The sequence below is a fragment of the Sinohyriopsis cumingii genome, chromosome 9, assembly GCF_028554795.1.
Source record: "Sinohyriopsis cumingii isolate HCF-2022 chromosome 9, ASM2855479v2, whole genome shotgun sequence".
NCBI lineage: Eukaryota > Metazoa > Mollusca > Bivalvia > Unionida > Unionidae > Sinohyriopsis > Sinohyriopsis cumingii.
The window spans coordinates 7745106-7771182 of record NC_142969.1 but is presented as its reverse complement, the minus strand read 5'-3'; the positions used below and the strand labels follow the sequence as shown (position 1 = coordinate 7771182).

General features: G+C 33.1%; 1 protein-coding gene across 2 annotated transcripts; it reads right to left on the bottom strand.

Moving 5' to 3' along the window:
- Nucleotides 1-763: 763 nt before the first annotated feature.
- On the bottom strand, nt 764-26035 carry LOC149791233 (uncharacterized). 2 transcript variants are annotated; one of them, XM_089969717.1, is made up of 9 exons: nt 25964-26035; nt 22033-22221; nt 21702-21823; nt 16164-16311; nt 11926-12054; nt 11120-11308; nt 5134-5208; nt 2514-2595; nt 764-1639 (listed from the first exon to the last, which is right to left on the bottom strand). In XM_089969717.1, exons 2-9 carry the CDS (start codon nt 22142-22144, stop codon nt 1189-1191), a joined length of 1308 nt encoding a protein of 435 aa, XP_089825843.1. In that variant the 5' UTR covers nt 22145-22221; nt 25964-26035; the 3' UTR covers nt 764-1188. The 2 variants fall into 2 exon arrangements, with proteins under 2 accessions (XP_089825843.1, XP_089825842.1); XM_089969716.1 differs by lacking the exon at nt 25964-26035 and adding an exon at nt 25794-25941.
- Nucleotides 26036-26077: the final 42 nt, after the last annotated feature.

The window sequence follows — 26077 nt, the reverse complement described above, 5'->3', positions numbered from 1 at the left end:
AAAACGGAATTGTCACGAACCTGATAGTTACACTTATCAATCGTCACAAGAAGATAACAAAAGGTTTAATAAACGCAAAAAAGTATAAGTGCATAAACTTTAAGATAATACTTAAACTTATAAAGTGTGATGTGTTCTGTCCACTTAATTATGTCACATATTGCATTACTAAAGATGATTAAGATATTGAGCACGTCGAAACGAGTTCATTGTTTGACCTACTAAATTCTAAATAAAGCAAGTCATGGAAATAGTATATATATATATATATATATATATATATATATATATATATATATATATATATATATATATATATATATATATATATATATACATTGTGTGTGTGTACTTGTGTTTATCACGCCCATTTATATGTCTATATTAAATATGGTAAAATGTTTAGATGCATATGCAACATTTGGTAGTGATATACTAGAATGTTATCACGCCTTTAAGACGAGCGGAACGCTTCAGTAAATATTGGTAATTACTTCTTTAAATAATTGAAAAGTAGCAATAGTTTAGCTTGCAAACATAAACAAAAAACGCTTGGTGAACATTGCCGATATCTGTCTGTGCTATAAGATAACGTTGTATTAATTACACTGCCTTGTCATGGATGCGTACGGAATGAAAGCTAAGATATGTCTTTGTTCACAAATATACCCATAACCGAAGACGAAGTCTCCGGAGATAGAAACGATGAAGAAGATTATCAGAATCATTTTAGAAATAAATGTAACCGTTTTAACCAAATGTATTAGTTTTAATAAATATCCGTTTATTTGACTAGAGTTGTCACATTTGCTATTCTTACTTGGAGTCTGTACACATTTCGTGGTTAAAATATGTTATCTTATCCGATACAGTGTTTTCCAAATGAATTTTTGTCCTTGTAATCCAATTGTGTTTCGCATAACATATATCTGTTTTCATTTAATTAAGTCCTCTAGAATTATGTTTCCTGATATAATATATTGTTGAGTACCCTTTCAAAATTAAATTGTGTAATTGCATTAATAATAGAATGTAATCTGCGATCAATGTGAGTTTTCATTTTCTTTAAAATTATTGTTATACACAATAAGTCTACCCACTTTGATGGTCCTGTTATTAGTTTGTCAGGTGAAAATGTGCCGCTTCATATACATTTTTAACGAATTGTTGATGCAGCTTGAATGTATCTTAGAAGTTTTCATAATAAGCATTGTCTAAGGCAAAAGCATTTGCTTGGTCATATGTGTCCATCTGATGCAGTGTAATATTTAGGTCTTGGATATCGACATGGTCATACTTTCCATCATCAGTTGTGGGTAATCTCAAATGGTCATAAGAATTCGCTTGGACTGCTTGTCTCGGATTGTTTTCTGAAAATGCAGCATCATATATTCCATCTCCAATATTGAAATTGGCCGTATCATACAGGTTCCCCGTCAAAGCAGAAAAAAGAGCATTATGTTCTTTAAAAGTGTCGTACTCAGAAGAGACATGACCTTGATCGATTTCTTCTTGTTGATTTAATTTGTCATTATCATGTTCATAGTACGTTTGATGGCTTTCTGCGTTACGTGGGACAACAGCTTCAGTAGTCGTCTGTTTCGGAGCTTCCGTGGGGATAGTTGTCTTCCCTTTACGTCTGAAAATAGTAATTATCAACTCTCTGATTGATATGCCTAGTACAACTAAAATAAACTATTTACGTATTGATTCAATAATTTTTTTTTTGATGTCTCTATATGTGTTTATTAACTTATATTTATTAAAAACCGTTGATAAAGCAAAACACAAGCATTTCATTTTTAGCCAAATTTGATAAAATATATCATATTTATTAAGCGAAAATATATTTTATTATATATTGCTGTCTCAATAAATAAGGAAAGGAATTTATACATGTACTGTGACAGTGCATGCATTGTAGGAAAGGTGAAAGACTGTGACTAAACTAATGCTTTAGAAACTAGTTCATGAGTTGAACTGTATCATTCAGCGATGTTTTAAAACTACCGGTCTCGCAGGGTACTATTTTTCCCGATATATACCATTCCCTACCCCTAAATCCAAGAGCGCATTCCAGTCAATGGGTTCTTGAGTAGACTGCATCAGTGAATTTTTGTTCAAAGTCAATTACTGCTGGTAATTTGTCGGGGCAATGTAAAACATTAATTTAGCTCTGTTTCGTCTACTAGATTATTATTTGTTGTACATGTTATAGTTTGCATGCTAAAATCGTACTTTTTATACAATGTGTTCCATATCTACTTGAATGTGATACAGCGTATGAAAGTAGCTTAAATATGCAATCATACAGAAACAGTTCAATTACTATTCGACAAATACATCTGCATTGTAAATTGATTTGCCTGAAAAGCCTATTTTCCACAGCGTAAATGTTGAATTTGGCAGAATTATATTTCCTTAACCGAGGAATGAATTATCAGTGGGATAAGGAAATGCGATTTATATTTCGTATTGATCATATTCGTTAGGCCAATTATGTACATCGTTACCTTTTCCTACACACAATTATTAGAGCAACCACTGCAATCAACACAAGTGCGGTCAATCTTACAGGCAGTAAAACCATCAGTACTGCAAATAAAAGAAAGAACTCATTGTAATAAATGAATATGCCATCATAGTAGGTGGTAATATATATTTATACTGAACATACGGCATCATATTAGGTGAAGTACTCTGCGAGAGTTTAGTATTTAACAGTTTTAAAGATGTGCAAGTCAGTAGGTTTTTTAATCGGAGAAGCCATCGATCTTATCGACAGAGTTGATTCATATGTTACGTTCTTGTTCTGCTAAGAAAGAGTGTGTGTGTTTTATTGTATGTGTCTGTTTGTGTATGTGTGCGTGTGCGTGTTTGTATGTGTGTGTGTGAGAGCAAAAGGGAGAGGCTAATAGTTTTAACATAGCTTTAATTATTTAAGTCATATCGCTACAATGTTTGCATTATGGCAGTCCATAGTGATGTCAATCATTGGGTCATCATGCTGCCTACATGCTGCATCATGTCCCACCCGGTCACATTATCCTGACACCAGGCCGACCAGTTCTAACGCTAGCCTCTTAATGCTGAGAGTCAATCGAGGCAGCCCCAAGGACCATTTGTATAAGTCTTTGGTATAACTTGGCCGGGGTTCAAACCCGTGAACTCCCGCATCCAGGGGCGACGCTCCAAACACTTACGACACCTCTGCGGTACAAAATTATTTAGTGTGTCTGTAAAGATAACCACCTTGTAGACAGTTTCGCTAGGTTTTATTGTGGCTAGATCAGAATATAAGTCTATAAATTACACAAGAAATGCAACTGAAAGATTGCAAAATTGTTAAATATCACATATCTCTTTATATAAGCATGCACGCAACCATTCATCCCTTCTTGCATATATGTGGGTTGTCCGGCAGTAGAGTTAACGTTCTAAATTTGTATGTGTAAATATTTCAAATAACTCAATAAATCGTTGTAGGAAGCTGGCCATCTTGATAAATTATGTCAACTTGAGGAGGGGAGAACGATAGAATATATATGAAGTATTCAGTCCGGCTTTATTAAAAAGTGATTATTTATTTCGTAGCATAATCATTCTCATATTTTGTATAACCAATGATTATAGAACAAACATTTATTGATATAGTCATCGTTCATTTTCGGTTACGTCTCCGTTTATCCAATCTACTCTGGTTCCCTTGCAAGCTCCAATAATCTTGAATAATTACGCTGAAGGTAAGACGTGCTGCTATTCAAAAGTCAGACATGGAATGTATTTTCCCAAGGCTTGTGTGATATGTTGTACAAAGACATATACTGTTCAAAATTATGAGGTACTTAAAATATAATCACAATTGTTATATCCTTGTTTGGAAACTATGTAGTTCGTTTAAGGACCTCTTGTAAAAATTAAGAGAAATGTGAGGACCATCAATGATGTTATCCATTGCAATTCATATCATTGCCACGATAGTTCATTTTAATTACGACTTAGAAGGGCAAGATCACAATATTCTTGGTCAATAGTTTAAGTAGTATATTAAACAGTATGCATACATGAGAAAGAACATCAACTGTTATATTGGTATTATTCATTTCTAAATCAGTCATGAGAGGTTTGTGGGAGCACCATGTATGAAATATCAAATGTATTCCAGTTATTATTGATTACAAGTCTAATATGATAATATTGCGGACACTTTCAGGGCGAGATTGTTTAATTTATATAAAAACATATAAGCGTAACAAATAAATAAGTATAGTGTGATGATACTGATTATTGGTAAAATAATAGTAATCATGCCAGATAATAATTTAAAATATTTCTAATTTTATGAATTAGATGCACATTCCTCAATTTTATTGGATGGAAATTGTCACTTGATATTGATTAATTGTTTTACATTTTTGGAAAAAATATTTGGGTTGATGAAATAAGAACATTTTGTGAATACATCAAATACCCACTGAAAATTTCGACATAAAGTTTAGCTTGCACTGGAAAATTCAGTGTAAACTGTAGGTGTAGTTAAATAACGTTTACATTTCTAGGAAAAAGGTTTGAAAAAAAAATAGCAACTGCTTCACACATTGTTGCATGCACAAGGGTACACATATAAAGTGGCAGAGGTAACAAATAAAGTACATTCCTTATACATTAAATAAACATTAAGATACAATATAATACAATAGTCCAAGATTCGACTTTGATCTAGAATTGATTTAAGCTTAATGAAATAATAGTGAGTATATACAAAAAGACAAAATCCAGCCCCCTACCCAAGGCCGCAAACAAAAACAAGCAAGGGTTACATACAATTACACCATTGGCGTTATTATACACTAAACCGAACTAACTAGGAGGTACAAGTAGCTAGGTCAACGTGTTTGCAGGGCACTTTACTTCAGCCACTGTTCGTATAGGAAAATAAATAGGTTGTAATCAATCTTTATCTTAATTATTTTTATATTCATAAGCAATATTCAAATGCTAATAGACATAGATAGGTTTTGTTACTTAGGACTTTAGATATTGGATGTGATGCCAATATTTTGCTTTTGACTAGATATATTGATGTCGATGACGCTATCGTTGTTCCCAAAATTGTATGTTACATAACGGTACCTGCTGTTTCTTTTGACATTGTCTCTGGTTCCGCTCCTTTGCTAGATGGTGTAGAGGCCTCGTTAACTTTACCTTCTGCAAATGAACATCAAATGGAATAAAAAGTTTGTACATTCATTGCAGTTCAATGATATTAGTTAAGTCAATGATTGCCTGCTAAACAAGTAGCTACATCTATTTTTTGCTTAAACAATTTTAAATGGTTTTTGCTAATAAACAGTGTTTGTTATATACGAAACCCATACATGGTTTATATTTTTAGGCAATACGTCTCTAGTGAAAAGAAGACTTGTTGCTGAAGTCCATAAACACTTAAATGCAATGATTTTGAGGGTGGGTATTTTAATCGTATTCTTTAAAATGTGGCTCAGTTCAGGAATTGACCATAATCTAGTGCCATCATCATTGTAAATCATTTATCATGATTCAGGGAGTGAAGAGTAGGCTGATGTAATGTTTCATGGGGATATCAAACTACTGTATTTAAGACAGTTATGTTCATAGCACACAAATTGTTTCGGCTATATGCACAAACTTAGTTGTTCTATAAAAATGATTAATAGCAATCAAACCGAGATAAGTTTCTCTCGACTTTCAAGCATTAAGTAGTTCAGTGTAGTCTTAAAGTTCATCATCATAAACATACACAATGAGCATTTGTATTAATCAATTCTTCTGTTTCTATTAATGTGTTTCAAAAGTAAATAGTATACCATACGGGTGTCAATATTGATTGTGGATGCATAAGCAATGTTCCACAACTCTTGCACTAGTTGACTAGTTTTCAGCATCTGATAAGTTTTTCATAATTTTGTAGTCATATGAAAACTGTTTTTACCATTCACTGCTTTTTATTTGAACTAAATATCAGACCTGACAGGGAAGAGAAATATATCCCATAAAACGTTGATGTTATATTTTACTTCAAATTGTAATTGAGAATCAATGCCAGTTATGAAGAACATTTAAAAGTAAGCAGAATGAGCAAAGAAGTAAGACACAGGTGCATCCTCCAAAATAAGTATTTTACCATTCAATTGACCAAAGAACAGGAACATATGTATTACCTACGTTACATAATGTTACTACACATTGAGTTATCAAAACAATAACAACAAGCAGGGATAAATCTTTTCCAACAAAGTGTGTCTTTCAATCAACCGACACTACCACATTGAAATTAATTCGAAATATTAAAATATCTGGTGTAAATGAAAGACATCTTCAACTCGGTCTATATCATTCTACAATGACAGTTAAAATGATCATTGGATACAGGGTATATTAACCAACAGCTAGCGTCAAGTTTATCGATCGGGTCAACGTTGAGATGGAGTGGATTTGAGTTTGTTAGCTTCACAGAGAACATGATGGATCTCGCATATCGATTCTGTGTTCTGTTAAATCTCAAGGCAGTATGAATATTTATTATATTATGTACGTCTTTAAATTGTCAGGAGGTGCAGCAATGGTGGAGTACGTTTACCTAAAAAATGTATTGTACAGTCCAACTGGAAACGATGTATCCCGCCGATAAGTTGTTTACCGTTAATATTCTTCCAAGATAACACAACATTAACCGCCACCGAATTTTCAACCGCGCCCCGCCCTATCAAATAATAAAAGAATCAAGTGATGTACATACCACACACCGAAACTAATTATGAGCATTACATACATATGATCGGAAAGAGTATTTTCAAATGGCTTCTCATGGGGAATAGGACAAAATACGGTCAGCAGGCAATCAACGAATAATGTCGGATACATGCCATATACGACGGGGTGCCTGTATTATTCCTTGTCACCCATACCGAATTTGTGTGCTTTAAAACACTTCTTTTTACAATGTGCTAGCGGGAATATATTTTGTGGGTTTAATCAAAGGTCGGATTTTAAACGGATTCTAGACTTTAGGTATCGAAGCGGCTCGTAGTTGGCACGACACTCATCAAAATAATCAACATGTTTGCAGAGCCAATAATTAGGAGATTCCCCAGCAATCAGAGGTTGTTGACCTTGATCCATACACATTATCACACAGCTCAGTTTGGTGCTGAGCCATGTTGAAACATATATAACGTCACCGCAGGCACAGTAAAGATTGAATGTACTAGCTTCACATCCTCCTTGCATACAAGCTGGAGCCATCCCATCAGCTACAGACATTTTAGGCTGGGGGGGGGGGGGCTGGGGAATAAATATTTTACGCTAAATCTGATCCCAAGGCAATGGATCAAGGTGGATGGTGATTCAGGCATTGAATATTTATTAGCTAAAACAATACGCATATGGAGGTAAAATAGACTTTAAAGCCTACAACATAATACGACATTTTTATATCAAGGTTCACGCATACACAAACAGACATTGATTGTAGATAGATGGAGATTACCTTAATTGCCTATGTGCATTCTAATCCAGCGTATAAGTTACTAACGACCAGTAATACAGCCATTGTTATTATTATTTTTATTAGTATTATTATTATTATTATTATTATAAACCACAAGATAAACAATGATACATCACTTTTTGACCTGTAACATATTTGATATATACACCTGAGTGTACGACAAGCTTTGGCATCAGTAGCAGACATCGACGCATGTATATTCTTCAGAAAATGTTATACGAGAATAGTTAGATATAAACTGTAATGTTCAGGTATATTTGTCTATTCGAGAGACAAAAGTGAGAGTTTGATACTTGCTTTGGGAGAATGCAATACATGAAAAGAACTAAAGGATTGCAATATGTACACTTGAAAACGATGATAATCTTGCGAATATGTGGTTAGCTTGTTTCAATCTTATTTGACGGCGTTTGAACATGTCGAGATTATATCATGCCAAAGCACCTGGAGTAAAGATCCTTGTCATACGATATGCAACTTCAACTATGTCAGGGTGATAGGATAGCATGATTCGAACCCGAATTATGCTATCGTATAAGAATGTGTGAATGAATGAATGAATATATATATATATATATATATATATATATATATATATATATATATATAATCTATGTTATGCGTTAGATGTTTTCTGCGTCGACATAGTCTTTGCTGGATCTGATCAAGTACTTTTAGGTGACGTACCTTTCTTCTTTGATATAGAGTTTTCCATTTTCTCTCATGCATTAGAAACAAAAACAAATCGAACTAATTTGTCTGCGTGCAATACAAATGAACTATATGAATCAAGTGCATGCATTCCATGAGAAATCGGCACTAAGTGGGAGTTTCTTCAGTTTGCATCGCATTATATATTGTGGAAGATTTCAAGACATAACAGTTATGCTAATTTGAATAAGTTGTATTATATATTTTACCATGCTTGACATGACCCTGAATATTATAATTCTTAAATGTATTGATAACATGTATGCCTGCGCAAGTGGAATACGCTTGTAACCAACGGCATATGGTAAACACACAATACATGTTTTCTACACAGGTTAGTGCGTTTTAAGTGCATGATATTTATTTAGGATACCTTGTGCAGTTTGATGCAGCATCTAAACACAAAATTGCATTGTTATATGGAGGGGCATTTATTATTGTAGGTCTAGTAATGGTCTGTACACTTTGTTGTAAAGCCAATATATCAGGTAAAATCCCTAAATGGTCAACATCTGCATTCTATTAAAACACTAATTATTCACTGCAAACAAAGTTTAAATGGTTTACTTTATCGTGCATTATTGTATATATGCAATATAGCTTGTTCACGAAAGAACCAGGGGCAATATATAATACAGGAACTGGAAACTCCAAGATTTAATAAATATCTCCCCTACCTTTTGAATTACAAAGTCTGTTCCCAGTGGGGTAAATAATATGGCCTCCTCGAATAAAAGGAAAATCTTATAATTTATGTTAATGATGAAATGTATAAGCAAACGAGTTTAGACAATATGTACCATAAATTAACTTCTCTTGCATATTCAACAAATACACGTTATGGCTTTGTATTTCACCGATGACCTCAGTTACATAAAAGGGCAAGTACAATAGGAGTGTATTATCGCTTGAATTATAGTGTCATCCACAATGCACGGTGCATGCATAGAAGTAGCTAACGCTCATATACACTGGATATCGTCCCCTTTTGATAGAATGGATATTAGGCTGGGTCTCTCTATCTGAGTATAAATATAAACAGTGCTTTAATTGTATTATCTTTGGTCTCAGTAAATATAAACTGTAAAGGTACAGCACAACAATCGTGTAAACCGTGCAATTGTGATACAATGGGCTATAAATGGCATTTGCACACCTAATGATGGAGGTGATATATCAAAGTTGCTGTTGTTGTTGTTGTGGGGTTTAACGCCATATTTCAGCACACGATAGGCTATGCATGGCGGCCAGTATTAATGGTGGAGGAAGAACCCGGGAAAACCTTGTGAAGAACCACCGACCCACGAGAAGCTACTGTCAAGCTTTCTCACATACCCACATTAGCCGAATCCGAATTTCGAACCCACGCAGAAAGAGGTGAAACGGCAGCGATTTAGACCACTCGGCCACTTGGGGCCCCGATACTTGAAAGTCAATCCAAACTGTAACAATCTTTGATCATTACAATCCCACAATTTGCTGTTGTAAAGACTATTATATGTAACACTTTGAAAATAAAACTAAGAGTATTAATTTGGGTCCGTTGTTAGGTGCCACTAGCTACACGCATTTTATTTGCAGCCGTCAAGGTCGTTAAATAATTGTTTATGTTGTAAATTCTAACTCACCATGAAACATACCCCGTCACAAACACACGTGTCATCGATAACGTTAACTCTTTATGACCCGATTGGTCACGAAATCAATGTTACGTGTCGTTCCCACATTGATAAATCGTTTGCCATCGTGACATTGAAATGATAATAGGACAAGCATGAATACGTTATCCATCTATTTTTCCAGTGAGGATCACTTCTAATATTGTCACGTGATCGATACCTACCAGAATGTTATTTACCTAAATAAAACGATACATTTGCTTAAGAGTTAATGAAGTCGAAATATCTACAAATGTCAGACAAAATCACACAAAAGCAAAGTTATATTCAAAGGACTTGATGTGGTATGTTTCTCACAGAAAGCAAAAATAATAATCTCAACAGCCCAAAGGCATTTACAACAACAGCTGTTTATACTAGTCTACTACATCTACTACTACTACTCCTACTACTTTTGCTATTATATACGATAGCGTTTTCTAGAATTTTCAAACAAACGAGATTTTGTGATACTTCTCAAGATTGGTTTCGTGAATAATACATCATGAATAACAATGATTCTACAAATAGGGGTATTGTGTAGGTCGGTTGATGTCCGAAATTGTTTATGAAAACTGATCAATCAGCTAAGATGGATCATCATGGGGCGATACATATTTTTGCCAGACATCATCAGGAAAAGTGCAATTATTTAAATGCATTCTGTACTAGCATCATTATCGTACTGATGTAGAAAGTTCTCTCCCCAGCCTCCTTCTCATCCTTATCTATATTCTTTTTCTTAGTAGTAGCAGAGGCAGTAGTGAGAGCATAATATTGACGCGGTGTATTCAGTTTGATATTATACATAACACGAGGTTGTTTAATTGTGTGTAATTACTCAGGCATCTTTATCAACATATAGTGTCATACCCTCTTATAAGTACCTGATAACTAATCTCAAGACGTTTGAAATATTAATTATTGTTCAACGTATCCCTACAATTGTTATATCTCATCTCCTTCCGAACTACGCCATTTCAATAGGTAATGCATTTGGCCTAATTTACCTGATTGAAGATCAGTTTACTTCAGTTTTCTGCGTGAACCACTAAATAATGATTACGTCTTTGTTATCAAGTGGCTAATATGTCCTCTCTAAATTCTCAGCTGTATCATACCGTAGTTACACATTGTTGTTTTAATATATTAATTTAATATGAACAATAGTGTCACGTAATCAGTAAAAACGTATACCCACTCTCTGAACAATTCCGAATGACGAGATCTCGTACAACGGAAGTCCACCACGACCCAGACACTTTTGGGAATATGAAATGTGTTCTGTTTTCAATAAATGTTGTAGGTCTCTTGCCAGTCTCTGCACAGTCTTTGACTGAATACACCCACTGGTCGTCCGTTATACTCTCCTCCAGATACAGATTGTGCCCTAAAATATGAAAAATTTGAAGGCAATACGGATGCCATCAGGTGGAAGTATTTTGCGAGCTACATAAATTAAATCTATGCAATTAGTAAATACTTCATTAATTTAATAATTGATGTCTTATGTCTTACAAATATCCACCGATTGTGATATAATGAGAAATAGTATGTGTTCGTGATGCATGGATGTGATACGTTTATGAAATAAATTATAGTAAGATTATTCTTAAATTCAAGAGTTTCAAATCACTAATCTTCATTCACCCGATGATTTTTTCCAAAATATTGAAATGTGAATTAAATAATGTCATTGTTTTTTCACGTCGTTAAGAATGAACGGTATATGTAAAGTTGTATTGGAATAGGAGCAGATTTCGGCTAAATGAACAACAGTATGGGGTTGTTTTTCATACAAAACCAGATAGAAACAAAACAAATGTTTACAACTCATCTTAAAAAATATAGTTAGTAGCAAGAAAATTGCTCACACTCATTTTGTTAAATTCTATTGCATGAATATAATTAACGCAATACAATCAAACACGAAGAAGCAGATGAACGAGGTGACATCATAATTTGTCGCAAATTAAATCTTTCGAATTCAGTATGCAGGCAACTTACCATTTCGATGTTCGCACAGGTGTCGATATTTTCTACTGCAATTCACTACTGACATTTTGTATGTTTTGCCCTTTGTAACTCTCAAGCAACCACTGTCATCGCCTTTGATATCATGTGATGAAATGGTAACTGTAATCAATACATATGCAAATGTATGCGTTATGAACCAAACAACATAATCAATATTATTATTAATATTATTATTATTATTATTATTATTATTATTATTATTATTATTATTGTTATTATTATTAATATTATTATTATTATCAATGCATTATTTTAGGAGCATGGAACGAATATATATGTCTTTGTTGAGCTTTTTTGCAGAAAGGAAAATAGCAATATTTAATAAACTAAGTTCCATTCCATGCAAGGATATCTATCTTCACATGATGCTTGACTTATCAATACTAAAAGGTGTTATGGCCTCTAATGTAGAAATAGCACAGTGCATTTATCAGTATTTATCTCGTCTTGTCATGCAATTTCTCATAAAACCAATTTGATAATTTAAAAACACCCACGTCAAGTCATGAAACACCCTAGGACAACAGCTGTATAACCTTGTACATGCACTAGTTTATACATATCCCTACATATTTCCCTATCTCACACACTTACGCACACAGACACACGTCTTTCTCATTATCAGTAGATACTGTTCCTTAAGCGAATTACTATGTAACAGAGCATATGTAATTGTGATGCATACGAATGACTATTTGGCAGGGCAATTTGGGTAATTATGCATGAAAACATTTTTCAAACTATAAACATTTAATGTATTAACTAGTTGCATAGCTCAATGAGATCAGAAGAAGGTCATCTTTTCTAGATGATTAGGTACTAAAAAGAAGCTTCCTGAGGCTACTGTTAGTGGCAATTACACCGTCAGTCAGGGTCTCCACAGGCCCTTCCCACCCCAGTTTGATATTTCTTCATTTTTATTGGGTTGTAGGGAAAACTTAATTGTCATTAAAAAACAAAACAAATCAAAACCAACGCGCAAGTAACCGCTTACCAACATTCATAGCAAATTAAACGATGTTACATCTAGTCATGCATGATATCGATAGGAAAATTATTCATTTTTTTATAGAATGGCGAGGATTTTAATCGTTGTGTTTTTATTCCGGTGACAAACCAAACGAAGCTACATCGTTCGTGAAATATGATCTGGTACTAACTGTATGCATTTCTAGTCAAATGACAACACAAATCTCGCAACCTACATGTTAATGACAGCAGAGTTACATTAGTCACGTGATATCAATAATACCCCCATTCCAAAGGTATTGTACAAAAATATGAGAGTATTAAGTTAAAGTCACATGCTGTTTGTAAAACAACGAAAGCATTTATTTCACGACATATTCTGAGAACAACTGCTTGAAACATGTTGTAGCCGCCTCAGCTAGGATAACGTCAGATTCGCCAAGAATAGAGCATGTGTCAACATTTATTTTGTTTTATCATGTGACTGCCGTGCTGACATGCACCCACTCTTTGGTGAATCTAGCGTTTCAAAAACCTCTACGTTTCAGTGGATCATGGTAAGTACATGCAATATGATACGTTTAAACATCGATTCACTTAATATACCTTCCTATATACCATTCCCTTCTCATCAAAGAACAGAAGTTTAATTGGCATTCTTGGAGCGGTTACTGCTGATGCGCTCAGCTATCTGCAGAAGACATGGTGAAACCAATGTTTGGTCAAGAAAGAACTCCCCACTGGATTCCGAAAACATATGACCACTGATTACATGACATTGCCACAATGAAAGTATAGTGGCTGATATGAAGAGGTGGCCAATGAACTCATGTGACGAATAGGACAGGTTGAACTGCATATATTTGCATGCTTTGAATTTATGACAAAAGAGTTTTGAACAGAGATATATATTTATATATTTGTAAAACATTTCCTAAACCACCACATACCTAACATTCTATGTAGCTGATAGCATACTTCATACCTGCCTATACACATATATAAGCACTTACCAAACTCCCCACCTAACTACTTATCTTTCTGCATGTCATTATTAGCTTCCAGATCGATTGATTGTTGACTTGATGGTTCAACAGCAAAGTGTGGTTAAATAGCGCTATATGAAAAAAGGCATTATCATAACAATTTATGTTATAAATGATAATTAAATTTGCAATGATATGGTAGGACTAAATGAGGGATCCCGATCAAAGGGAAATGTAAATGTTCTTTGTAAAGAGTAATAGGATACAAGATAGACGGTTATACCGGATCGTATGTTCGTTATAAAATAATCCAAACAAATAGTGTTGTAGAACACTACCAACACAACTCTTACTTTTAATTTGTTTAAGACATGGTCCGCGTAACTTATTGATCTACTGCTCGTAAGTTTTGCATTAGAAATATAAATCTTTCCTCAAATTTGGTATCATTTATCAAATACATGCAATTTAATATGTACTAATTAGTCTGCATGGAAAACGTGACTTCATATTCCTACTCGTTATCTAGTTTGATCAATTAGATTATTTTGCATGAGCTTTATATTTAAATAAAGGAAATTCACATGCTGATTTATTGTGATAACATTTATATTTCGTTCATAAGTTTGTATTGCCAGGTCAATCGTGTGTCGTAAATGTCATGTACACCATCCACTTGTACAGGTAAACTGATCGAGCTTACATGACGGTTCTCTGAGGGATTGAAGACCGAAAAAAGTGTCGGAAAGTGATTTGCATACTGGTTGCTTATTATATTGATTATCATAAGATAAATACGAGCCCGGTTATGAATGCTTTATTTAATGTACTTGTTAAATGTATCAAGTTGAAAATATGTTGAACCAAGCTGCAATGGATATATTTTTTCTATTATTATCTTTTATATCTTATTATACTTTCTGTAAAGATTATGTCCGAAGCATTTTATGATAACTTTGTAAGTAATTAGGTAATATTTACACATTGAGAAATACCCAACCATAATCATTTAATCCATATAAAGTTAATGAACTTCCATTATGTCATCAGATCAGCATGTTCCATCGACCACATATTCACCTTTATGTGGATCGAAATTTTATTCAAACGTTGTCGATTCTTTATACATTAATATTGGGTAGAGTGTCATATCGGGCTAAAGCGGCGATACATTGTCATGAACGTTAGTTAAATGAATATAAATTGTTTGATGCTGTTTAAACCGAGGTATAGTTTTCTTATATAGAATTATGCTTGCGTATGGCAATTATTGCTATAGCGTCCGTTGTTGTTACCCTCTCCGCATTTCGATCTTATCAAAACAGTCGTGTTCTTTTTAAGTGAATTACCATCCTTGATAAATAATATATAACCCTGACCTTACATAATATGTTGTCGAGGCGACTTTCCAAAGTATGTCCTAGAAGCAGGAAAACGAAAGTAGTCCGCACAATGTATTGATGTGTTAAAAGTTCCAGATCAGTATCACGTGACCGTTTATATCCAATCAAAATGTAGAACAATTCAGAAAAAACTGGAATTATTTCAATTTAAATTAGCTTAAATTATTATAAGTGTATTATCTGATATCCATTACAGTAACGTTTCATGGTGAAGTGCAAATATCAATTGTAGCAATTTGTTTTCTGCTAATAGATCATGCACTCGTTTCATATTGGTGTTATTAGTAACGTGCTTGCATTGTGTGTGCCTTTATTATGTACCACGATATAATTTGTTTGCTCGCGAGTTGACTTCAAATGTTTCCGATCATTAGAAATTAATTTTCTACGAAGCTCCATGACAAACTTTTAATTTTACTAAACATTTTCAAAGAAATGGTAGGATTGTGGTATGCAGCCGGTCCGGACGACATTGAATGCTTAAACTCTCAGAATATATCCTAGGAGGAGATGAGATAAAGTTTTCAAAAGTTCGATCCAAGAATGGGTAATACCCAGATGTGGGAACTTGTTTGGACTTTGGATCAATTTCCTTGTTGCAAATTTTAAGTGAAGTTGTTGATTGGCTGAGGACTAATTTGGATATATGGGATGAGTTAGTGATGACTATGATAAATATCTTTTGTCTGCAGCCGTTTAGTTGTAAAGTAATTTACATCGGCTATTTTGAAATGTACATGTTATTCACGGCATACATCTCTCTCCCTCTCTGTCTCTCTGTCTCTCTCTCTCCTTATAGAGGTGTACTTTGTTTCATCAGTAAAGCGATAACATTTTCATTCCGATTGACCTTCCACATAAACTGTTATTTTGCTGTAATCTTGATCTCCACAAAGCATTCCATTTCCACAATGCAATGGTTTCTCACAGCTGTTGTTGAAAGGTTGGGTGTCTGGGGCGGAAAAGTCCCATTTAGCAATGCAGTAGCAAAGGCCATCCTGAAATGCACCAATTACACTTTTATATAACAATCATGTTTATTTATTATTAGAAGTCTTTGATCATTGTGAATAAAATGTGATACTTTGCACGTGGATTATATATTCAAGATGAGGTGCCTTGTAAAAATAGAAAATGAAAGTACTATTAATTTGCAAAGCAAACAACGAGTGCTATATTAAGACAAACAAACGATAGGCATATTAAAAAGTTTGCAAACAATTTATTCGCACCTCAAACAGCATTCAAAACATAATGATCTGAATTTAATAAAGTTGCAATTTAATGATACATGCAAAAAGCGTGTCTTCTATTTCACAAAATATGTCAGAATAATGGGTACACTGAAAACCTTTCCCTGTCGTGTGTTAGCATGCAAACGTCTCGAAAGAGCTTCAATACTAGGCCGGAACCTGCTCTACTGAGTGCACTATAATAAAAATGATCTCAATCTAAATTAAAGGCAAATGTGCACGATTTTCGTGAACTCATTACTTTTCCGTTAACTGGTGATGTACAACATTAGGTAACATGTAGGGGCTAAAATTAACAAAATATATATTGGAAGTTGTTGTGTATAATTATGATTATAATCTGTAATCATCGTTCGGTAGTTAGTTTTTGTACACGGGTATAACATTATTGTTTAGTATGAGTGAAGATTGTGTCTGATCTGTAAATAAATACTGACATTGCTGTTTAGGAACATTATTAATTATCTTAATAATAAGTAATGTTTACTTGTTCTTAGGTCTTTTCCCATTATAAGGTTTAGATAAATTGTTTTCTTTGAAGAAATAGTCTATTTCCCATTGTTTGGATGACCACAGAATCGTACAAAAGTGCCTGTAATAATAATAATAATAATAATAATAATAATAATAACAATAACAAGAGCCACCGTTGAAATCAAAATATTAAAACAAGTTTCACATATAAAGCTGACAAGTCTTGACAAATGAACACCATGAATTAAATACTTTATCCTTTTACGTTTCGTTGTAAAATTGGCAAATGATCATCGACTTACTGTGTTTCATGAAATATAATCTTTTCGACATACTCGATACAGTTTGGTGGCTTCTCTTGGAGAAATTGTGAATTCAGTCAGTGAAATCTATTTAACAAGTCAATTTTCCATGGCAAGTATAAAATTAAACTTAAAATGAACACATCATTTTCATGGCATATCCATCTTGAAATTGGGGAAAAAATGCATTCATGTCATATATATTTATCTCCATTTTTAACGGAGAAGTCTGTAAGTGCTAACATGTAGTTAGTACAGGAATATATATATATCAATATATATATATATATATATATATATATATATATATATATATATATATATATATATATATATATATATATATGTATGTATATAATTCAAATATACATATTGATATATATTGTCGGTTTTGCTTTTATATTGTTTGATTGTTAGGTTTAGTTTTTTTTATTTTCTTACATGCTGTAGTAATATAAATCTGTTTACTGGAACTAGACATTTTCCAGAAATTAGTTTGGCCTGACAGTTTTGTTCGTAAACATCTAATAATATAACTTAGTATGTAAGAGCTTTAATTTAGAATCAAGTAAACAAATTTTTATTATTATTTCGGAATGTGGGATCCATAATAATGAAAATGGTCACGTGACCCTCATACGGGAATTTGTTTTGCACAGTAGCTATGTTTAATTCCGATATTTTGAGAAATAATCTGAGTTTAGGTTTTAAAGCACTTGATATCAGGGTTTTCAGTTTGTTGGGACCACATAGAGCTACATTTTGAATTTTATTCAAATTATTTGGTTTCCTAACGATTAATTTTTTTCCGTGGAATATTTAAGTACTCACACATAATTCTTAGACAAAGAAATTTATTGAATTTGTATTCGGAATTCCATCACGATAATAGTATTTTCCATGCCACAGAAAAGAACTGTAGATACATCATTGTTACAATGGCTGTAACATACGTCCTCGCCTTCCCATTTTGGATTTTTCTTCGGGACTCGAACTCAAATTCATTACATTATAATATTCCAAGGGCTTCTAATTTTTAATTCTTGGAATATTCTTGGATATATTTTTGGAATTAATTATTAAATCCTTACGATGTTTTTTTTTCTCCATTTTTAGCTTGGTTTTCTAGTGAAATAAATTATTTGTTAAATTATATCTATCTTGTTGTGATCACCTTTCCCTTGTTATGTTTACTAAGAGCCGAAAGGTAACACTATATATATATATATATATATATATATATATATATATATATATATATATATATATATATATATACACTATATATATACACTATATATACATATTTTCAAAACTAGATTAGAAAAGCAACACCAATACATCCAGAATTTTGACTTAAAATTATTGAGTTCTTTGTCAGGTAGACATTTTACCTGTGGATGACCTACGTGTTCGTTTTATACCTGACTAGAAGCATTTGAATTTTCATTCTGAAGAAAATATAGATCAAAGTGTTTTAATCAATTAGCATGAGTATAATAATATCATTATTATTATTAGAAGTAGCCATGCTTATGTTGGACTGAGAGAAGGACATTGTTGTGTTTTAATATCTGACCAGACACATTTGTATCATTATTATGTCCATTATATCATTTGGGATGGACTTTTTTAATTCAAGTTATTAAACTTAGAATTAACGTATTATTCTTTTTGAGATATAATGTGCTCAATAACATGTTTCTTAGAAATAAAGACAGTCATATTAAAATTCAAATAATCTTGGATTATATTATTGTGATTCACCACACGGTTGCTGGCACATCACTGCGACAATAGTCACCACAGACAAATAAAAACTTCCAGCATTGTATTTATTTTGAAATGTCACAAACTTGTATTCATAATTTTAAATATTTTATACTTATGTTAGAAAGTCTAGGACTAATTTGGATTTAATTAGTAATACAAAAAGGTCTTCTTACTTTTTATTACTCTGTATTTTGAGCAAATAAAATATTTGTTGAATTTTTCAAAGTTTCTTCCTCCACCATTAATACTGGTCGCCATGTATGGCCTATCGTGTGCTGAAACATGGCGTTAAACCCCACAACAACAACAGCAACAACAACAACGTCTTTGTTCTTTAATTTTGCAACTTTGTATATGTTCCTAGAACCTTGAATATTGTCTTAGATTCAGTTATTATCATGTTATTTTAGGTTGGACCACTCCTCAATTTATATAAGGTTTGAGCTTACTTAAGCATCCATAATATAAACATTGTTTCTTGTTTACTAAATTGTTGCATCATCCGGAAACATGTTAGTACTTGTTTGTTGAGTGCAGAGTGGTATGACGAATCAAAATTAAAGAAAGTGAAGTGGACAACGTAGATTAAGTGTCACTCACGCCTTGTCGTAAGAATTAATTCATGGCAAGGCCGATCAATATGATCATATACAACTATGTTGGTAATGAATGACACGCGAATATGAATTGGGGTCACGTAAACAAAGCGTGTAATTTATAGTGCAATATTTCTTTATATAGTTAAAACTCACTATTGAACATTTGATTGGTGTAAAGGTTAAGGTCAAAATAGGACTGTTTGTGTTCACAACCAAATTGTTGTGAAAGGGAATAGTAAGATTCAGATAATTATCGAAATAACTGACAATCATAAATTCTTTATTTGAAACGGAAATAAACACTATATATTGATGATACACATTCATTTCTCGACTATAATGCAATTTTTCTCGAATTAAAAGGAGTCATTGAAAGGAAAATGGTGATTTATGATTACATGTTTGTGGGAATAGATGAGTGGTTAATGATTAGTTCAAACAGTCAGTCCTTCGTGATTATGTGATTATATTCACGCACTTAAACGATTCATTAATACAAGATAGTATAATAGCATCAAATTAAGGACATATGATTCATTCGGAACGTTATATTATTTTAGACTTGTGATGGACCGTTTGTGATTAGTTGGGTTTTACTTAAACAATCGTACGTTTCTTTTAAAGTTTAATTTGTATGTGTTAGAGCATTATATGTGACATTTTGTACATATTGATGGGTTTCCTTTTACTGTTACTTAATTTAGGAACATATAGTCGTAACTAACATACATACACACATACATACATAACAACATACATACATACATACATACATAGATACATACATCCATCCATACATACATACATACATACATACATACATACATACATACATACATACATACATGCATGCATACATACATACATACATACATACATGCATACAAACATGCATACATACATACATACATGCATACATACATACGTACATACATTCATACATACATACAAACATACATACATACATACATATATGCATACATACATACATACATACATACATACATACATACATACATGCATACAAACATACATAAATACATACATACATACATGCATACATACATACATACATACATACTTTCATACATACATACATACGTACATACATACATACATACATACATACATACATACACACACACATACATTCATGCATGCATGCATGCATGCATACATACATACATACGTACATACATTCATACATACATACATACATACATACATACACACACACACATACATTCATGCATGCATGCATGCATACATACATACATACATACATACATACATACATGCATGCATGCATGCATGCATGCATGCATACATGCATACATACATACATACATACATACATACATACATACTGTCATATCGTTAGGGACTATGTGTATCCCATCTTGGTCAGTCAACAATGCGTTTAAACTTTTTCAACGCAAATTAGTTTCTCTTGTTAATGCTCTCGATCCAAATTCAAAATTAAAGAAACTACAAACAATTATGAAAGTTTAATCACCTACACTAATCATTGAAATGCTATAATATACTCAGGTTTAAAAGCAATAAGTCATGACTTTAGGGCATTACTTATTCTAGTTCTCAGTTGAAGACTTCTACAATAATATCATCGTACATACATTGTACATACTAAAGAGTTTTAATAGCAATGTCAGCAATATTATGCATAAATCGAGGAAATAATATCATTGAATTTCATATTTTTGACGGGGCCACACACGTCATTCAGGAGTCCATATATATCTGTCTATGCTGACCTTCCTTGATGCAATCAAAAGTCAATATAATCACATACTCTCTGAAAAAGTGTTGTATTATCTTACCAAAGCTTCACCTTTCTAAATGATTTCATAAAGATCCATACTACTTAAGCATTTGAAACCTATAGTTGTCATATATTTTTGAGGTCATCCGAACATTGATGTACATATTGTAATACATTATATTACATGAATAGTTCATAAAATACCTGTAATGCGATATAACCCTGTAATCCACAAAGGGAATAGCATATGCCTGGTCTGTTTTTTACTCTTCCAATGCTGTAATTGGTAGATACGTAGGAGTATACTACACTTAGAGGAACACAACCTGAAAGCAATAATGTATATATATATATATATATATATATATATATATATATATATATATATATATATATATATATATATAAATCGGCAATATCCAGCTTGTGTAAAGAACTTTACATGAAGCATTCATGCTTAAACACGCTTGTTTTTGAGTGGATTAACACTGAAAGTATTTATTATATCTTACCTGCTAATTGTATAGCATCTTACCTATGAAAAGGAAATGTTCATATGTTTGGAAGTAGCCAACCCATGCTTCTTCCTTTAAAGCGATTTTGTCTATTACCCTCATTGTTGTTAAATTTACAGCAGGGGTGCTCATTTTACAATGGTGTGAGGCTTTCTCCCAGGATGTTCGATTTTCGAAATTGACGACTTCAAATTTTGAGTGAACTGCATCTGTAATGGAAATGGATAGACATACATATATATATATATATATATATATATATATATATATATATATATATATATATATATATATATATATATATATATATATATATATATATATATATATATTCTACTACTTTGTATAGCTCCTCATCTCAACTGTGCTTGCGTGGGTTCGAGTCTCGGGCAATGACTAAAAGTGCGTGTGAGGAAGATTGCCAGTAGCTTGAGGTGGAGTCGATGGTTCGATTCGTAATTTTTCCAGGTTCCTAAGCCAACACTTATATCGGCCGCCATATATAATCAGTCATGTGACGAAAAGTGATATTAAGCCCAAAACAACATTTTCAGTAATAGGAACATTAAAGGCAAATAATTAATTTTACAGGGTCAGTTATACACAGAAGCTTATGTAAATCAACTCTTGAGCTGACGTTTTATTTTTATTTTTTTTTATAAATAAAGATTTCTTGAGTTAAACACATGTCTACATTCCAACCCTTTATTGGAAACAATTGAGAAAACATCTGGGAAAATGTGTTTATTTATGTGGTTAAATCCTATTTCGATACATAGCTGCGAGGTAGTACAAGTTCATATGATTTATATGCTTATAGTTGTAATTGAACAGTTGCATATTCTGTGAATCCAGTATCTTGCCCATAATTTAAAACAATACTAACAGTGAACAACCCGTGCCATGTCTACAATAGTGCATCATGGTATAGCATATTAATGGGATTTTTGACGGTTTATCATTGCTCGTTTTGAAAACTTGTAGTGAGTGACTTTGTTGTGAAACTGTATGGATCAAAATACACGTTACATAAGACATTCATTCAATAGTTTCAACAAGGATCCATAACATGCTAAAATTGTACTGTTTAGCAATTTTCGCATTGATAATGATGAGTTGCTATGACCCAAATTTAATGGAAACAGCTTTGTTGCGAAAATCATTATATTGACTCCATTTATCTATTCCATGATACAAGAAAGAGTGTTTCATATCAATCATTCTTCTCATTCGGATTTCGCTTACTCAGGCAAAATTTAAAATATGGCTTGGTCAGTAATCTTGGTGTTATCTCTGATAGCAACCCACCATCACCAACCACGGGTATAAACTTATCGAAGCTACTTTGAAAAGGAAACAGCATTTGATACATAAGTCCTTGTTCCAACATGTTGTTGTCAAAGTTAATTTTTCAATTTATAAGATATCTCAGAGGAATAGAAAACGCAGTCTGTCGTCCGCTCTGAGATAATGTTCATACAAGTAAATATACACGTAACGTGCCAATGTTATGTACCTGCTTAAAAGGCTTTATACTTTTGTTGTACGAAATAATCAACGTTTACTTTAACAAACCTTAGGGTTTCTCTGTTTTGCTGTCCCTCCCAAGCCCCACCTCTCTCTCTCTCTCTCTCTCTCTCTCTCTCTCTCTCTCTCTCTCTCTCTCTCTCACGTAAAATGGCATTCCTTGAACCAACAGAAAAATTCGTGAAAAGGTAAAACGAAATTGTCAGGAGAAAAGTATGGTCTTCAAGGTGCAACGATTTTTATGGTACCTCTGCTAAGATTCGAGTCCTGGTGTTACTGATCCCATCGCCCTGCTAGCACATCTCCAATCCACTTATCTACTAAACAAAGCACCCGTACGTAGCCGACATGCCGACACAGTCATTAACTCTTCTCAAAATATGTTTCACTCCAACGTCCTCTTAAACCAATTGGTCGAATCGACTTCAACCCATGTTCACCCTTCGGTACATATTCTAGTTTAGCAGCTCATTTATAATTTTAATCCGAGTCTTAATGTTATCTAATGCATGTGTTTATGCCTCAAATCTTCTTCAGTAGAACTGGCGTGAATGTCTCAATTCCATCCCGAATTAATCTGTGCGAATGTTGATATTCACTAACGGAATTTATTGAATTTACTACAACAACTACATATGGATCACTGCAGAAAAGGAGCGGAATTACGAGTAACTTAGTGTTGGCTGCATTAAGGGGTGCATCTTCTTAACTCTAAACTGAATATACAAATGTTGTTTCAACCTTACATATTAATTACCTAAAAAAACTATACGTTTTAACAAATAATTTCCTTCCTTCCAAACCTTAGATAAATGAAACCATTGTGGTTTTAATACGCAACTATACTTATTGATTAAAATGTTGGGCATTATGAAGAGGAGGCTATTGTTTCTATACTCTCTAAATGAATGACAAATTTCTACTGAATGCTCATTAGCGACGTAAGAAAAAAAGGGAAAATATTAATATATCCCTTTGTAGATTAAAGAAACACGTAACACCATCTCATCAAAATCCGATATACTTTCCTAGCGAGATGTCTCTTTAATGAATAACGACAAAATACGGGAAAACATGTTGAATGACAGGGAAAGAGAGAACAAAGTAACCTACAATGACATTGCTTCATATAACGGTTAGGTGTACACATCAGTCTGTTCATGACAATGGCCAGACATTCCTTGGTTAGAAGGAACAAACATACTATACAATGTAATACTTATTTGTTTATCTTCTAATCTTATCAATCACATTGATTAGATTCTAAAAACATTATTTATATTAAAATATCCAAAGTAATATCACCCCATTCGCCGTTCTCTCCCATTATTAGGTACGGCAGCAGACTACTCGACCAACAAAGAAACGTATGGATGGGGTGAGAAATAAATGCATACCTTTATGGCAAGTCTCCCATACTCCACCCCACCCCATCCCACCCCACATTTCCCTATCCAACCCAACACCACCTTACCACACCTGACCGTACCCCACCTGACCCACCCCACCCCACCCCACCCAACCCCAACTCTCTCTCTCTCTCTCTCGCTTTGTCTCTCCCTCACACTATGTAGGTCTGTCAGTATAACAGTTGTACCACTGTGCTAGACAGATGTTGAGGGATGGTAGAGCGGACATCCGAAATTTTAATATGGTAAAATATGCATTTCGACCCATATTAAAGTTTTCTTATACATGAAGCAAGACATAGAAACAAACAAATCATTAAAACGAGTATAATATGTGTATTCTTCATTACACATACACACACACACACACACACACACACACACACATATATATATATATATATATATATATATATATATATATATATATATATATATATATATATTATTTAGATTAAAATAAAATATATTGTGCACTAAAACATGGATATGTATAAGTTCATAATAATCCTTACGCCTCAAATCGGGAATTGTTTTTTAAAGAAACACACACACAGACACACAAACATACCACACACACACACACACATACAAATATATATATATATATATATATATATATATATATATATATATATATATATATATATATATATATATGCGCACGTAACATAAATCAAAATCTGACAAAGACTACTTGTATACAGGAGAGGGAGATTTTGATAGGTATATATTGTAACTTTCAGAAATGGATGTAGCCTCCATGCGTGTGGTGCATCGATCCATATTTACAAATCACAATCACTCGATCGGTGGAAGATAAATTTATATGTGTTAATACGTACCATTTAAAAGAAGACTAAGTATGATGAACAGTAATCCGTTGGTCATTTTCGTTCCCCTATGTTGTGTAGCAAACGACTGCTCTGTCATGTTAATTCATGTTAGGTCTATAAACTTAACAACAGTGCACGTATATGTCATCCTTCTCTGTACATTTACTGATAGTACTTACATGTATCACGTCCGGCTGTGTTATTACTCAGATGTAAACAAGGCAAAAAACCCTCATTACTTTATGGTGCTTTCATCCACGTTGTTACAATATATATATATATATTATTACGAC

Excerpts from the sequence above, each read along its gene's own strand:
- LOC149791233 (XM_089969716.1), bottom strand. The coding sequence starts at position 25,881 with ATGACAGAGCAGTCGTTTGCTACACAACATAGGGGAACGAAAATGACC. Across the intron at positions 12,055-16,163 it reads AATAACAGTTTATGTGGAAG|TTACCATTTCATCACATGAT; the intron begins GTCAATCGGAAT and ends TATTGATTACAG. Across the intron at positions 2,596-5,133 it reads AATGTCAAAAGAAACAGCAG|TACTGATGGTTTTACTGCCT; the intron begins GTACCGTTATGT and ends TTTTATTTGCAG.